This window comes from Acinonyx jubatus, chromosome C1, assembly GCF_027475565.1.
Source record: "Acinonyx jubatus isolate Ajub_Pintada_27869175 chromosome C1, VMU_Ajub_asm_v1.0, whole genome shotgun sequence".
Taxonomy (NCBI): domain Eukaryota; kingdom Metazoa; phylum Chordata; class Mammalia; order Carnivora; family Felidae; genus Acinonyx; species Acinonyx jubatus.
Window position 1 is genome coordinate 167676803 of NC_069381.1, and position 18218 is coordinate 167695020.

General features: G+C 34.0%; 1 protein-coding gene across 2 annotated transcripts in view; it reads left to right on the top strand.

Annotated features, from left to right (window-relative positions):
* Positions 1 to 18218, top strand: part of DNAJC10 (DnaJ heat shock protein family (Hsp40) member C10) — a 52487-nt gene that overhangs the window by 22035 nt on the left and 12234 nt on the right. For both annotated transcript variants that reach the window (XM_027055234.2, XM_015086910.3), the window contains exons 9-15: positions 2012 to 2055; positions 2707 to 2844; positions 6429 to 6518; positions 7272 to 7385; positions 9817 to 9931; positions 14754 to 14881; positions 15175 to 15291. In XM_027055234.2, coding sequence (XP_026911035.1) covers positions 2012 to 2055; positions 2707 to 2844; positions 6429 to 6518; positions 7272 to 7385; positions 9817 to 9931; positions 14754 to 14881; positions 15175 to 15291 — 746 coding nt within the window. The remainder of the gene's footprint in view (positions 1 to 2011; positions 2056 to 2706; positions 2845 to 6428; positions 6519 to 7271; positions 7386 to 9816; positions 9932 to 14753; positions 14882 to 15174; positions 15292 to 18218) is intronic.

The following is an 18218-nucleotide window of genomic DNA, read 5'->3' on the forward strand; positions in this document are numbered from 1 at the left end:
CACATATTAAGAAAACTTAAACTTTCTGATATTCTTTTACTTTTCATCCCAGGTAAATTGATTTTACGTGTCTTTATAGGCTCTGTGGTGCTACAGTTTCCTTCTAAATCTGTCTCATTGTATCCCAATATTCATATTTTAAGAGCTTCCGTGAAAATGAAGACAAAGTTATTTTAAGATTGTATAATATTTTAGGAAGGAAAGCTTCTATATTCGTTCTGTGAGATTAGCATTATCCTGATACCAAAACCAAAAGACCCTACAGAAGAAGAGAACTACAGGCCAATCTCTCTGATAAACATAGATGCAAAAATCTTCAACAAAATATTAGCAAATCGAGTCCAACAGTACACTAAAAAAAAAACATTCACCATGATCAAGTGGGATTTATTCCTGGGATGCAAGAGTGGTTCAACATTAGCAAATCAATCAGTGTGATACATTACATCAGCAAGAGAAAAGATAAAGATATGATCATTTCAGTAGGTACATAAAAAGCATTTCACAAAGTACAACATCCATTCATGATAAAAACTCTCAACAAAGTAGGTTTAGAAGGAACATACCTTAACATAATAAAGGTCATATACAAAAAACCTACAGCTAACATTACACTCAATGATGACAAACTGAGAGCTTTTCCTCTAAGATCAGGGACAAGACAAGGATGTCCCCTCACCACTTTTATTCAACATACCAGTAGAAGTCATAGCCACAGCAGTCAGACAAGAAAAAGAGATGAAAGGCATCCACATCGGTAAGAAAGAAGTAAAACTTTCACTGTTTGCAGATGATATGATACTATATATAGAAAACCCTAAAGACTCCACCAAAAACCTATTAGAACTGATCAATAAATTCAGTAAGTCACAGGATACAAAATTAGTATACAGAAATCTGTTGCATTTTTATACACTAATAATGAAGCCACAGAAAGAGAAATTAAGAATTTAGAATTGCACCAAAAAAAAAAAAAAAATACCTAAGAATAATCTCAACTAAGGAGGAGGGAACTAAGTTTAGTTCCCTCAACTAAGGGAAGACCTGTACTCTGAAAACTATAAAACACTGATGAAAGAAACTGAAGATGATACAAGCAAATGGAAAGGTATTCCATGCACATGGATTATAAGAACAAATGTTGTTAAAATCTCCTATGCTATCCAAATCAATCTGCAAATTTAATGCAGTCCCTCTCAAAATACCAACAGCATTTTTCACAGATGTAGAACACATAATCCTAAAGTTTGTATGGAACCACAAAAGACCCCCAAATAGCCAAAGCAATATTGAAAAAGAACAAAACTGGAGGTATCACAATCCCAGATTTCAGGCTATACTGCAAAGCTGTAATAATCAGAACAATGTAGTGTTGGCACCAAAAAAGACACATAGGTCAATGGAACAGAATAGAGAACCCAGAAATAAACCCATGCTTATATGCTCAGTGTGTGACAAAGGAGGCAAGAATATACATGGGAAAAAGACAGTCCCTTCAACAAATAGTGTTGAGAAAACCACTTTAGTACACCATGATAAACACTAATTGTTTAATCCCTATATTGTACACCTGAAATTAACCCTGTGTGTTAACTACTGTAATTAAAATTAAATAAATAAAAGACTGTTATATTTTAAAGGTTCTTTATATGTTTTTATTATATAGATTTGTGACATTTTAGTTCCCCCAAATCATGAGATCTCTTTGATAAAGGGGATTGTTGATAGGAGCAGATTTGAGAGTAAGATCCAAAAGCGATTCTCTTTAACTAGAAACCTTGGGAAATTAACAGGAGAGAATGGAAAAATGTGTGAGAGTGCGTATGCACGTGTGTGCTTGTGTGTGTGATATGCACATGTGTAGTATGAAACTTAGTAAATGTGTCATTCTTGCCATTGGAGTCCAGTCAGTTGCCTTAGAATCAACATGGTAGTTTGTGGAAGGAAAGTCAAAAGGAAGTATAGACTTAATAAAGCTAAAATTATGTCATAATTTTTTTTTCCTCCCTAGATTGTTTAACTTCACAGACACGACTCAGGCTCAGTGGCATGTTGGTAAGCATCAGCTATTTTGCAAAACTATATGGCCATGTTAAGAAAGACATTTAAAAATTGATTCCACATATTTCTTTGTAGTTTCTTGAACATTTAACTCACTTATTTATAAATTTTGTTTTTTGATAAGTGTATTCATAGCTATAAAACTTCTCTTCCTAACTAGAATTTTGGTGCTTTTATTCACTTCGAATATTCTGTAATTTAGTTATGAATTCTTCTTTAAACAAAGGAGTTTATATTTATTGTTCGTATCATCTCCAAATTGTATTTTGTACTGTTATGTTTTGTTATTTTGTTGCATATTTAGCTCTCATCATGCTATGGTTGAGGACATAATATGTGTGTTGTTGATACTGTAACACTACTGAAGTTCCCTTTGCTGCCTGGGAGTTTGTCAGTTAGGAAATTTGTGAAAGATCTGTGTGTGCTCAATATGTTTTCTGTGTATATTAGGTATAATTTTTTTTATCTATTAGACCAACTTTATTAATCATGTTACTCCAATCTGCATCATTTATATTCCAAGTAAACTTTTTTGAAAGTTTTAAATTTAAAGTACAAAAGTTGGGGCTTTCCGAATAAAGCTAAATCCCTCGAACTTTCTCTTTTACTTACACGCGACCTATTTTTTGTTGCTTTCCATTGTAGGATGGTCTTGTTAACATAGGATGGATGGACTGTGCCACCCAGGACAACCTTTGTAAAAGTTTGGATATTACGACAAGTACTACTGCCTATTTTCCTCCTGGCGCCACATTAAATAACAAAGAGAAAAGCAGTGTTTTGGTATGAATTACTTTAATTTCTTTACATATAGGTGAGCACACACATTCAAACATAATACACCATTTTGTAAACAAGGAAACGAGTCCATTTATAATGTTTAATTATTTAGAACAAATATTTAACTTTTGGGATTCTGTTTAATGGTAAAGCCTACTTATAAGGATTATTTTTTACAATGGTATCAACCATTAAAATTTACAGCCCAAAAGTGTGGAAAACATTCTTAGGTTGTATGAATTTTCATTGGTTTTCATTTAAGTGTGTATTTTCTAATGTTAAAATATAGATCATTTGTAGGTTTGGCTCTGAGTCAGTATCTGTTCTTTTTAAAGCACCCTGTTAGATTTTCTGGTATACACTTAGTATGGAGATCACCAGTATGGTTCACCTCCCTAATTTTATGAATGAGGAGACCAAGGTTCAAGCAAGTTATCAAGAAGCTGAGATAAATAATGGGATATTGGATAGATCCCTAAAGAACCTCAAAAGAAAATAATAAAAGACAAACTTTCATAAGTTTATGTCTCTGTATTTTAATTCTGCTTTTTTGATGTTGACAAAAATAACATATTCATTACTGAAATTCATTAATAGGTATAGAAATGTATACAGGCTGGGCACCTGGCTGGCTCAGTCAGTGGAGCATGTGACTCTTGATCTCAGGGCTGTGACTTCAAGCCCTACGTTGCATATAGAAATTACTTAAAAATAATATCTTAAAAAAAAAATGTGTAAAGACAGATGGAAAATTCACTAAAACCAAATCACCCACAGACAAGCACCATCAAATCTTGATAAATACTCTTCCAGATCTCTACTTACATATACCTGAATTATGACTTTATGCTGACAACTCTCCAGTTTTATCTGTGGCCCAGACCTCTGGCCTCCACTCCAGATATATATATATATCCTACTGCCTGAATTATTCCACATCTCCCCTGGGATATGAATTGATGTCTCAAACTTAGATGGCTATAACTATACTCCTAGTATTCTCCCATAAATCTGCTCTACCCACAGTTTTCCCAATCTCAGGTGATAAAAACCCCATCCAGTATCATTCAGGCCAAATACTTTGGAGTCCTTCTCAATTCTTATTTTTCTCATATTCTGTAACCTATGTCAGGAGAATCTGTGGTTCTTTAAAATCTTTCTAAAATCCACTCCCACTGCTATTAGAGCATTTATCACCTTATAATATGCACTATTATCTTACCTTTTTATTTTTATTTTTCTCCCACAATACATTTTTAAATTTGGATGTTTTTACTGTTATATGTCAGATCCCTAGAAGATTATCTGGCATGTAAGTGGACAATATATATAATGCCTATGTATATTATATGCTATGTGCTAGAGATATATATACATATCAACAATCCCTAAGTAGCAATCCATTGACTAAATGTGACCTACTTAATCAGTGCTCTCTTGATATTTAAGTTACCTACTGTTTCATGATTATAAGCAGTGTTGTAATGAACAATGTTTGTTCATCTTTGTGCACTTCTTCAATTACCTATTTAGATGAAATAGCCATGGCAATTTTAATTTTGTTTTGCCAGATTGCCCCTACAGAAAATTTCTATTTATACTGTGCCACAGTGTATGAGCATGCCTCTTCCCTTAACATAGGCTCTTGCCTTCAGTACCACAGTCTCATGTTTTAGTGAGATCTTTCTGCTTTTTAATATAAAACTGCAAGCTCAGATGCAACCCTAGGAGACATACATCAGTGATTCTGGAAATACTGTAATACTGTAGTAACAGAGAGTGATGAATTAAAGTCTTTGTCTCTCTTAAAAGCATTCAAGTTTTTAAAAAAGTAAAATATCTTGTGGTCTGTCTCAAAGTGAATTGATTGACAAAACATATGGTCTATGAGAAAACATATGGTCTAGCATAAACATCTTCTTGGTTATCTCTTAAATACCGTCCCGTTTTCACTATTGGCAAATCTTGCCTTATGTATTCTAGCAACAGTGTTTTCTGCTTGCTGGTTTGTTTTGTTGGCCTCTGAGTTTATTTACTTGTATGACATATGTAGTTTATATCTTCTTTAAACACTCTCCTTCCCAGGTAAATTTCAGTTATAGTACTTGACATCCATCTTTTCCCCCTTTCCTAACCCGTATACTCAGCAAACATTTATTTACTGAGTCCTTATTGTCAACAAAATTGTACTGGGTAATTGGGTAGAAAATTCACTTAATTTGATAAATGTCCACACAGTATAGTGAGTCACTACAGTATGGCCCCCCATTTTTTTAAGATGTGTTATTTATAACAATGTTTTACACCATTCATATCCTAATGTAATTCTAAAACCCAAAATGCCATTATCAAAGGTAATTTTGTGGCTATCTGCCATTTAAAAGTACCCAGTATTTGTTTGCATTCCATCAATAATGAAAAAAATTCAGTTTGTAATAAACTGATTTATTGTGCAGTGACTGTAATATACTAGGTTATATTAAATTATTAATTTTGTGTCCTCAAACACATATTGGGAAATAATCCCAAAAACAAGTTTGTAACTTTGCATTAGATATAAAGAGGACTTTGGGTACTATAATTAGGTTATTTTGAGGCAGACAGAGCTATTGTCCCAACTGATTTAGTGTGTTCTGTAATTGAGAAAATGGTCACCAAATGACACTTTTTAAAAGTGATTTATGTGTATATTTTATAGGAGACATGTTCTGTGTATAATGAATAAAGAACTTTTTTAAGAGGGAGGGGAGGGAGGAAGGAAGAAATTCAGAGGTTAGACAATATCCTTTATAAATGTAAGTACCACGTTTTACTCTACAACAAACAGGTTTATAACGAGATTCTAGTGGATTAGTCACTTACATATTTATATAAGCTGCTATAGGAGTATTTTTAGTAAAACCTTCCTAATAAATGTGACTGATGTCAGTGAACTGTAGTACCATGGCATGAAAGTTTTGTTTGGGCCTTGTAAGCCCTTTGGTAACAGAAAATATTTCATATAGATCTTTAACAATATGCTAAAAATCTAAGAAAAGAAAAACAAGCTTTAAGGAAAGAAACTTAGAAAAAACCATTTTCTATTATGTTATACTCGTCATTTCTATCCAAATGGTACTCCCATGTTGAGCACAGTTAAGCCCTGAACACCATGGTAGTTCCAACAAGTTTGTACTGGAGTTTCAGATCTTTCAAGTAGTACTTGAGTTGTAAAGTTTATAAAGCATTGGCCTTCCACAAGACATGATGAGCGTTAAAATTAATCTGAACATGATACAGTTTTTCCCCAGTAATTCAGAGGTTACTCCACGTTATCATGAAGATTATTATAGAATGCGCACCACAATTAACAGAAAATTCCATATAATGTAATTTTACATCAGTGTTTTTAAGAAACAGCCCAGTTACACAGCTTTTTAATGATTGGCAAACTATGGTACACTTTTTTAAAAATACAACATTTAGAATAAATAGCTTAAAAACTTTTTAACTTTTGTGATTTTTTTTAAAAGAGTTCTCTGTAAAAAAGGACACTAAAATAAATGGGTGTTGATTAAAAAGATTACAGTATAATTCTTTTATTTTAGTTCCTTCATTCACTGGATGCTAAAGAAATATATTTGGAAATAATGCATAATCTTCCAGATTTTGAACTACTTTCGGCAAATACACTAGAGGTAATATTTCCATTAATGATAAATGGTAGTAAATGTTGGTAGCATTTCACATGTTAACATTTTAAAATCAGCATTTGTCTCATTCATCACTAGACAGAAAGTAGCAGTTTCAAAGGATTTCATATACATATCAGTTATTCTATATTAAACTCTAATTGCTGGAGTTGCAACTTCATGGTGGGTGTAGAGTTCAGGAAAACTTAACCAGTCCTGAATGACGTCTTTCAGCAGGAGTGTCCGAAAAGTCAAGATTTTTTATCACAAAGCAACTGTGGATCTGTTTTGGAATTTTATGTTCTTGCTTATAGAACTATTTATATTGTTCACTGAGAGTTAAGCAGCTTTAGCAATACTCAGTTTGCAGTAGAATCAACTTTTTTTTTTCTACTTCTTGATCCCAGAGCCTTCCAAGTCATATCCCTACCAAACTGCTAAGCCTAAAAACAGTTTACTTCCCTACCCCCAAATTTTTAGCTATATATCATTAAAATTAGATACATTTTTTGGTACAATTGTCTGCTTTAAGATTTTATAACTTAGTGATTTTTATCTTCTTTAATAGAGGATTGATTTACATTGCATTATTGCAAAGAAATACACAATAAGCATAAATGGGTCTGAATTTTAGACAGTATTTTGAAGTAATGGGTAGGTGGCTAAAATTTAGGTCAAAGAAATAAAGATTAGAACCCTTGGAATTTCTTGACCCTGACATTATTTTTCACTTTTTCCTCCCTTTTTATCACTTCTAAGGATCGATTGGCTCATCATCGGTGGCTCTTATTTTTTAATTTTGGAAAACATGAAAATTCAAACGATCCTGAGTTGAAGAAACTAAAAACTCTACTTAAAAGTGAACATATTCAAGTAAGGAAAATGTATTCTGCCTAGCCCTCTGCTAGTGTGCTTTCCTACTAATTTAATATATAAAGTTATATTTTAAGGAACGTAAAAATGTTTATTTGAGATTCTAGGTTAAGAAACTCCTAAATGCTTTTGTTCTTCTTTTGTAGTTTTGTTTTTCTGTTAAAAACCAACAGCGATATCTAAAAGCAGTTAACTTTCATTTCTCTTGGACAGTTGGCATGTGATATATCTGTATCAGAAAATTTTTCTGAAATGCATACTATAGAAGAATGTCTTCTCCTTTTTACAATTCTTGTTTCTTGGGGCATCAGAGAGGCTCAGTCGGCTAAGCATCTGACTCTTGATTTCCACTCAGGTCGTGATCTCATGGTTCAGGAATTCGGGCCCCCGTGTCAGGCTCTGCACTAGCACAGAGCCTGCCTAGGATCCTCTCCCTTGCTTTCTGCCCCTCCCCCTCTCATGCACGCATGCACTCTCTCAAAATAAATAAACATTTTTAAAAAATAAAGTAAAATTTGTATTTCTTTAATTTGTAATCATAGTTTAAAAATTAGGATATATAAAGAACAAAATGAATTAAAACAAATATTTAAAAATTACCCATATTCTCACTACTATTAATGGCTCTCCTACAAAATTTACTGTGTAACCTCTCAGACTTTTTCTACATATGTTGTAGTATGTGGGCATAGGGATATATGTGCACATACATACATATTGTAATGGCCTTTGTGATAGACATACATGTAAATTTGTATACGAACTTTTTAAATAAAAATGGATTCACTATTACAGTAGTCCCTCCTTTATCTGCAGGAGATATGTTCTAAGATCCCGAGTGGATGCCTGAAACCACAGAGAGTACCAAACCCTGTATATAGTCTGTTTTTTCCTATACATACATACCTATAATAAAGTTTCATTCATAAATTAGGTGCAGTAAGAGATTAACAATAATAATAAAATGGATAATTAAAATAAAAGCTATGTGAATATGGGCTGTCTCTCAAAATATCTTACTGTACTGTACTCTCGTGAATTGATATGAAACCGTAAAATGCTTACATGATGAAATGAAGTGAGGTGAATAATGTAAGCACCATGGTGTGTTGTTAAGTTACTCCCGACCTGACAGTGCTTTAGAAGAGAATCCTGTGTTCTGGACTACAGTTGGACAAATGGAAACTGAAACGACAGAAAGTAAAACCACTGATAAGTGAGGAACTACTATATTCTCCTTTGTAGAATTTTCCATTTGACGATATCATGTATTTTCTTAAATGCCTTATAAGGCCCCTTATGCTTTTCTTATTATGCATATGTATATGTGTATGTGTGTGTGTGTGTGTGTGTGTGTGTGTGTGTATGAATTTAGCCTTTAGGGATGGTGATCAATATATATTATTAAATATATATGATAAATATATTTAGATATTTAATCTATGCTAAATAGATGATAAATATCATATTTAAATATATATATGATGATAAATATAGATGATGAATATAGATATGATAATAAATATCTATATTTATCTTCATATAGATACCATCATCCCTAAAGACTAGGTAGTATTTCACTATATGATTACACCATAATTGTTTAACAGATCCATCTTATGTTTTTTCTATTTTATGTCAAAAATACATACTGTAAAAATGCAGTATGAGGAATTTTCTTAATCAAGATTTTTTTTTAATTGTCCTCATTACCAGTATCCTCCATAATGTTTATATCGTTTTGTATTCTTACTAGCAACATGTGAGTAGCCATTTCTCCACACCTGTGCCAATCATGATAGTATCATTTTTTGTAATCACCATTCTTATAGGCCAAAAGTGATATATTAATAATATTCATTTTCATTTATTTGCTTTCTAGTGAGGTTGAAAAAATCTTTTGTGATTATTAACAAATCATAATTTTTCTATTTTCTCTCTGTCTCTGGCCTGTTTTCTTTCTTCTGAAAGGAGATTTATCTTTTTATTTCTTAGTGGATCCTTTAAAATCTTGCAAATGTTTTTTCATGGTTTATCATTTGCCTGTTAGTATTCTTTATTCAATTTTCTTTCACACTGTATGAAATTCTCAACCTTTTTCTTATTTCTGCTTTTGAGGTCTTAAAAAGTTTTCTATCTCTCCCACTCCAAGATTATATAAGTGTCTTCTGCATTGTTAGAAGAGTGGATGTCTTAAGCAACTTCATGTTTTCTAGAATATTTTCTCTCAAGTTTTTGAAGTCTCTAGGAGGCTTTGTTTTTCCTTCACTAGACTTAGTTTCAGTGTTCAATGTAAATTATTTCTATCTCTTATTTTCATGGCCAGTTAACTTCTGTTTAGAAACTGTTAGAGCAATGGCATTTCTTTATGAATATTTAAAAAATGAATATATAAGATTTTGTTTTCATCAAATTAAATTTTCTCCTTTAGGTTGGCAAGTTTGACTGTTCCTCTGCACCAGACATCTGTAGTAATCTCTATGTGTTTCAGCCATGTCTAGCAGTATTTAAAGGACAAGGAACCAAAGAATATGAAATTCATCATGGTAAGAAGGGAAAAATGATAAAAATGTGTATGTATTTTCAAATAATTTTTTATTTGTACTTTCTACCTCTTTAATTATTTTTTAACTGAAATGTAGTTGACACACAGTATTGCATTACTTTCCGGTATACAACAGTGATTCCACAACTATGTACATTATGCTGTGCTCACCACAAGTGTAGTTCTCATCTGTCACTGTATGGTGGTACTAATAATACCTTTGACTATATTCCCTGCTCTGTACTCCATGACTTACTTAATTCCAGAGCTGGAAGTCTAGCCCCCACTCCAATTCACCCATCCCTCCAATTATCTCCCCTCTGGTAATCACTAGTTCTTTGTGTCTATGAGTCTGTTTCTACTTTGTTTTGTTTTTTAGATTCCACAAAAGTAAAATCATATGGTATTTGTCTTCTCAAACTTATTTCACTTAGCATCATTCATTTTAGGTTCATCTGTGTTGTCACAAATGGCAAGATCTCCTTTTTCATCAATGAGTAATCATATTCCATTTGTGTGTGTGTTGTCTGTGTGTATATACACATCCTCTTACCCATCTATTGATGTACACTTGTGTTGCTTCCATATCTCGGCTATTGTAAATAATGCTGCAATGAGCATGGGGTGCATATATCTTTTCAAATTAGTGTTTTTGTTTTCTCTGGGTAAATAACAGTAGAATTACTGGATTGTATGGCATTTTTATTTCTAATTTTTTGAGGAACCTCTATACTGTTTTCCACCTCTATACTGTTTGCCTACCAGTTCTTTTTTCTCCACATCCTTGCCAACTCTATTTCTTGCTTTTTGGTATTAGTTGTTCTGACAGGTGTAAGGTGATATCTCATCATGGTTTTGATTTGCTTTCTCTGATGATTAATGATGTTGAGCATCATTTCATTGGTTTGTTGTCCATTTATGTATGTGTCTTCTTTGGAAAAATGTCTCTTCAGGTCCTCTGCCCATTTTTAATTGGATTGTGTGTGTGTGTGTGTGTGTGTGTGTGTGTAGAGTTGTAGGAGTTCTTTATATATTCTGGATATTAACCCTTTATTAAGTACGTTATTTGAAAATATCTTCTCCCATTCAGTAGCTTGGCTTTTTTTTTTTTTTTCCTTTTTATTCCTTCACTGTGCAAAAGCTTTTTATTTTGGTGTAGTCCTAATAGTTTTTGCTTTTGTTTTTCTTGCATAGTAGACAGGTCTAGAAAAATTGTTGTTAAGGTAATGTTGGAGATTACCACTTATGTTTCCTTCTAGGACTTCCATGGTTTCCGGTTTCCCATTTAGGTCTTTGATCCATTTTGAACTTATTTTTGTGTATGGTGTAAGAGAGTGGTTGAGTTTCATTCTTTTGCATGTAGCTGTCCAGTTTTCCCAGCACCACTTACTGAGGAAACTTGTCTTTTCTCCATTGTATATTCTTACCTCCTTTGTCAGAGATTGACCATACAAGCATGGGTTTATTTCTGGGCTCTCTATTCTGTTTCTTTGAACTAAGTGTCTGTTTTTGTGCCAGTATCATACTGCTTTGTTTACTGCAGCTTTGTAGTGTATCTTGAAATGAGGGACCATGATACCTCTAGCTTTGTTCTTCTTTCTCAAGATTGCTTTGGCTCTTTGGGGTCTTTTGTGGTTCTTTTTACCTTGCTTTCTATAAACGTACTCACTATAAATAACTTTGCTTTTATTAGTAAATAGGTTTCTTTTGGAGAAAGATATTTTGAATTGTATTTAGTTGCTTTATTCTCTTTACTCTTCTTTTTAAAATTATTCACTTTTGGGTGCCTGGGTGTCTCAGTCGGGTAAGCTTCCGACTTCGGCTCAGGCCATGATCTGACAGCTTGTGGGTTCAAGCTCCATGTCGGACACTGTGCTGACAGCTCAGAGCCTGGAGCCTGCTTCAGATTCTGTCTCTGTCTCTCTCTCTGCTCCTCCCCCACTCATGCTCTCTCTCTCCCGCACATGCACATGTGCTCTATCTCTCAAAAATAAACATTAAAAAAATAAAATAATTCACTTTTTTCTGCTATTTTAGTGTTTGAGCAAGAATGCTGGTGACATATCAGGTTAGTGCAGACTTTAAGGGTCTTGTGAACAAAAGTAAACAACACCTATAGTTTTCGTTTCTAGTGTGCCAAATGTAGCATCTCAACTATGGGCATTTTTCAGATTTTTCTTCCACTAAACTACTAAATATTTCTATGACTACTTTATCTCTCTCTGTCTCCTCATTTGGCCTGATTCTTCATGTTTGTTTTTGTGTTTTAGGTAGATCAGTTACATCTGGTCTAGAAGGAGTGGGCTTCTGTAGAGTGTCTTGCTGGGCCCAGAAGCCCAATCCCTCCTGGCCACCAGAGCCAGGTATTCAAGGGGGGCGTCCCCTGTGTGGCTGTGTGTGCCCTTCTGTTGGGCTGAGCCACATTTGCTGCGGGTATGCTGGTGGACTAGGTGAGAGACCCAGCCGTAGCTGCTGTGGTCATTTTTATGGGGGGACGGTTAGCTCCTGGCACAGCTGGCTTCAAGACTTAGTTCCTTGCTGGCTGTCAACCAAAAGCCTCAGTTCCTTATCACTTGGATCTCTCTGTAGGGCTGCTCACAGAATGACAGCTGGCTTCTCCCAGAATAATGATCAGAGAGAGATACACAGACGTAACAGCAATATCTATTATGTAATCTAATGTCAGACAGGACACACCATCATATCCACCATTTGTTGTACCCTGTTACAACAATGGTGTGAGTACATGAGGTAATAGTCACTGAGGACTGCCTTGGAGACTGGCTACCACCAGAGCTAAGTATGGGTTACACTTAGGAGGAACAATCTTCTGAGGTAAGAGAAAGCAATCTCTTTGTCAAGATCTAAAGTGTAAGTAATGGTTGACCAAATGAAGAGTAGCAAGCATGTTCCAAGCACAGGAACCAGCACAAGTTCTCTTAGACTCTGAGATAAGAGAGAGCCTCATCCATTCTTAGAAAGGAGGATTTCAAGACGGAATTTTGAGTGTTTGAAAGGATTGAGACTTGAGGCTGGAGAAGGCCTCAGAGTTCCAAATTCTGTGTATCATCTGTCAGGTAAAGGAATTTGGACTTTATCCTGAGGGCAAAGCAAATGCTCTCAGATTTATGCAGACATATGATTTAACTAGTGTTACATTTTAGGAAAGCAACTGGCCACCTAGAATGGATAGAAGCACAATTAGAGGAAGGGAAGGCAGATAGAAACCTGATACAGTCATTCATCTAAGAGAAGACAGCTGCCTTATCTAAATAATGGTAATGTGGTTGAAGGGACTTGGACCAACCTTTAAATACAAAGTCAGTATTTATATATAAAGTCGGTATAACTTGACAATTGTTTAGATGTGGGGAAGTAAGAGAAAGAAGCCCAAGTTTCTGACATTCACTTGGCAATTGAGTGACTGTACCATTGAGTGAAGAAGAGAACACTGAGGGGAGGAGTTGATAGGGAGTAGACATCCCCAATCTGTAGCTGAATGTAGGCCTAGGCCTCAGGAGAGGAATTTGGGCTGAAAAAGGTAGATGTAAATAATCATCATATCAACGATAGTTGAAGCCTTCAGTGAGAATGAGCTTGTGGAAGAGTGAGTAGAGAGACAAGATCAGGGCCCTAAGGATGATCAAAGATAGAGGAATGTGTAAACCAGTTCAAGAAGCTGCAGCTACAGAGTAAGAAAAAAGCAGGAGAATGTGGTATGATTTATAATTGTATTTAAATAATTGTGAAAATATTTCTTCTGTGCTGTGAATTCTCTGAGGATTGTATCTTTATTCTTGCATGCCCTATGACATTTAAAACAAGGATGACACATAATCGGTATTTGACTTAATATTGCCTATTAAGTGAATAAGTCAAAGGGCACATGGGAAAATGGACCAAGTGCTAATTGAAAAAATCATTATTTGTCAAACCAAAGAGTATATTCTTTAGGCAATAGTAAATCATCAAAGTCCTTTCAGCAAGGAACAGTGTAATCAGACAAATGTTTTTGTAAATTAACTGTGGTAGCAATGAAAAAATGGATTAGTTACGAAAGATAGTACGCAAAGACCAGCTTGGTTATTGTAATAGGCAAGACGGAATTTAGGCACTAGTCTAATTGGTCTTGGTCCATGGTACACCAGCAAAGAAAGAAGGCAAGTTTCACTCTGGGAAATCTTAGGCACCTGGTGGATGATTATGCCAATGCCAACATAGGGAAGGTGAGAAAAGGAGCAAGTTTGGGGGGGAATAACTCCGATTTTAATATATTTTAAATGTTTACATAACATCCACGTAAATATCTTCACTGGGCAGTTGGTAATACAGGTTTTAAATTCATAAGGGAGGTTGAGTTGGAAGAAACAGGTTTAGTAATTAGGCAACAGTAATAGCTCGGGTAAGCATAAAGAACACAAATAGGGGCACCTGGGTGGCCCAGTCGGTTAAGCATCTGACTTCAGCTCAGGTCATGATCTCACAGTTTGTGAGTTCAAGCCTCACGTTGGGCTCTGTGCTGATAGCTCAGACCCTGCTTCGGATTGGGTCTCCCTCTTTCTCTGCCTCTCCCCCACTTGCGTTCTGTCTCTCTCTCTCTCAAAAATATATAAACATTAAAAAAAATTTTTTTTTTAAAGAACACAACAAATATTGCAATGAAGTGATTACTCTGCCTTTGAGGATGAAACCTCACCAAAATCAATTTGGTCAATAAGTTTATCTTCCTTTCTTTAATATTTTAAGTCTAAAAACTTTGAAATGTTTCTATGGATAGAAAGGCAGTACGTGAATTTTAATTTTTCTCTTATTCGCTTTCAAAGGAAAGAAGATTCTATATGATATACTTGCCTTTGCCAAAGAAAGTGTTAATTCTCATGTTACCACACTTGGACCTCAAAATTTTCCTGCCAATGACAAGGAACCATGGCTTGTTGATTTTTTTGCACCAGTAAGTTATTTTTATCTGTCAAATGTCAGTGTTCCAAATTTTCTCTTGTCACAGCAAAAAGACATTTGCTATATAATCTTGAACACTAGAATTGTGTTACTCAATTTTGGCCACTATCTCATATTGCTTCTATGAGAGCAGGGTTGTACTTGCCCCTCTAGGGATAAAATACACACACACACACACACGATTTACCACTAAGTATGATTTATCTAGCATATATTGATTGTTGCAGAAATGTGGCTTTTTGTTTCATTTAGCTCAGCGCTTATGAATATTTTTTTCTTCCGTAGTGGTGTCCACCATGTCGAGCTTTGTTGCCAGAGTTACGAAAAGCATCAAAGCATCTTTATGGTCAGCTCAAGTTTGGTACACTAGATTGTACGGTTCATGAGGGACTCTGTAACATGGTAAGGCTGAGTATTAAATAGTTATTCTAATCAACATTTTTATAAAATAGTTTTTAAGTTAGACTGACAAAAGCTGTCTTTCAAATGTATATCTACATTTAGAAGAGTAACATTATTTGAACAAATAATTTCAACAAAATGATATAAAATTATGATTGGATTAAAACATGAGTAGACAACATAATTGAGTGAATGTAGACATGGTCTTATTTATCAAACTTGGGAAAATATTGTTTATTTGATAAAATACATGGTCATTCAAGTATTTAAAATCTTTATAATTTTTGATGTAATATCACTTTTGGCAGTCTATAGTTTTATTCTAGGTTTTCTTCATAATTCTCTTCTAAGTATAGTTAGTAGCTAGAAATTTTAAAAATGAACAAGCTTTTTGAAACTTTTGTATACATAAAAATATGTTCTTAGGTTAATTAATATTCATTCTTCATTCCAAGAATAATTAGAAATTGTATACCTCATGATGAAAGTATATAATACCACTTAGAACATACTTGGAACAAGTATATGAAACCTAAATCAAATCAAGCTGTGACATCAGTGTTAAGGAAATCTAATGATAGAGGAACATGTTAAGCGACACCATGGGCATGAACTCTTCAAGTCCCAGCACGTAGAGGATTTTACAGGACAAACACCTAATGTATTGGACAGATGACATTGAAAAGCAGAAGAGATTAAAGAGACTCAAAAGACATATCCTTCAAATGAAGTGTTTAGGTCTTCTTGTTTGGATGCTGCTCAAACCAAGTGCAAAAAAATGAGCAAGCAATAACTGGGGAAATTTGAACACTGACAGGGTATCTGATGATTATCAAGAATTGTTCATTTTTAGATATTAAAATGACAGTGTAGTTGCATTTCAGGGAAAGTCCTTGTATTTTAAATAGACTGAAATATGGATGAAATGATAAATCATCTGGAGTTTGCTTTAGAATAATCTTGGTGTAGGGGTAGAGTTGGAAGGGAGAATAGATGAAATAAGTGTGGTGAGCAGATGATTGTAGCTACAAGAGTACTTGAGAACTTCTTGCTCTCTGATTTTGTGTGTATTTTAAATATTTTATAAGAGGAAACTTTTTTAAAAAGATAGAGGAAAGGGGGAAAGGGAAGGGAAAAGAAAACAATAGGTTTTAAAAACATAGTAGAAGTTAATGTAGGGTGAAATCTTTATGGCATCTGTGTGAGGAGTAATCTCTCAGTCCACACACACAAGGTAAAAATTAATGTGAATGATTTTAACTATATTAAATGTTAAAACTATTACCAAAGAAAAAGACACTATGAAGTTAAGACAACAGACTATTTGTAGTACTTGTAACTGATAAAGCATTAGTGCCAGAATATTTCAAGGCTACAAATCAATTTTTTTAAATAGACAAAATAAGAAAGTTTGTAGACTTTTTTTTTAGAAAAAGAATTCCAGCATAAAAAATGTTGCATTTCACTAGTCATCAGGAAAGTACAAATTACAGCAATCCATCAAATATACAAAAATTTAGAAATCTGACATTACAAGTGTGTTGATAAATTATCCAGTCACACAATGTAATATCATAGAGCATTTAAACTAGGTCTATCTTTACCAGCATGGGTAAGTCTCAAAAATACAATGTAAGGTGACAAAAACAAGTGCATAATAGCTTACAGAGTATGACAGAATTACAGAAAATTTTTAAGTGCTCAAACATTTTACTATACTGCCCAGGGATACATAAACATATCGCAAAGGAGGAAAACATCAGTAGAATGGACATAAACTTATTTGAGGACATCGATTGCTCCTACTTTCATGAAGGAAAGCAAATAGGATCAAGAAAAAAGACCTTCTAGTAATACCAGTGTGCTAAAGAAGTTAATCTTCCTTAAATATAGGGAAGGGGATGTGTGGGTATTTGTTAGATGATTTCTCTCTTCATTCTGTTTGAAATTTAACTGAACTATGTTTAAACAATAAGGCCTTTGGTTTTGAATGTCTTATATGTGACTTTGAAAAGATGCTAAGCAAGATACAAACTTAATGTGATAAACAATAATTATCTTAATTTGAATTCTTCTAGTTTTTCTTTTTATCTAAACTATTAAATATTCTTTAGATAATTGAGTAAAATGTAAGGATTTAAAACTGTGGTGTCAAATTCACCTGCAGTAGAGGCCAGGGGTCATTACTCACTAATGAGTAATTGTTGTGGAGAATAGACTAGAAACTACATGTTTAAGTGCTAAAAAGATTCCCAACACATGCTAATCAATCGCTAAGTAGATTAACAAAACAACAATTATATCTGAGTTATTTGAATTTACACTCACTTTACAAATTTTGATAAATATTTCCATTGTTTTTCCTAAAATTATTTTTGAATCCTAGTCAATTTCAGAAAAATTCCAATTTTTTACTGAGTGCTTATCAACTTTAAGGATGCAAAGTTTAGCTATAGTAAATTCACAAGATAGCCTTGTTAACTTTTAGAAAAGTTAAAACTTCGAAGAAATGCTTCCTGGGCCAGTGTTGATGTTACTTTGAGGAGGAACTTACAGTATTTTGTACTATAAAAACTACCTTGAATGATGAATAAAAGATGACCATATTCTTAGGAAATGAGTCACAATTCCTTAAAATATGGTTGTATACACATTATTATCCTTGCTCCTTTGCTTATTTTCTTCTAGACAAATTGGAGTATTATGGTTTCAAAAAGACTCAAGCCAGAGATTAGCCTGCTCTTTACAGCCTTATCCTCTTGGTTCAGGAGTCAAAAGGGCCCACACTCAATTAGCCTTGCTCACTTTTCAGTGTTTCATTGCCCGTGGATTCTGTGGCTAATGGAGTGGCTATAAAAAGGGTAATTTATCAGTGCAACTGTAAATCCATTTTCTTTGCCAAATTTGGCCAGGCTAAAATTTTGCAA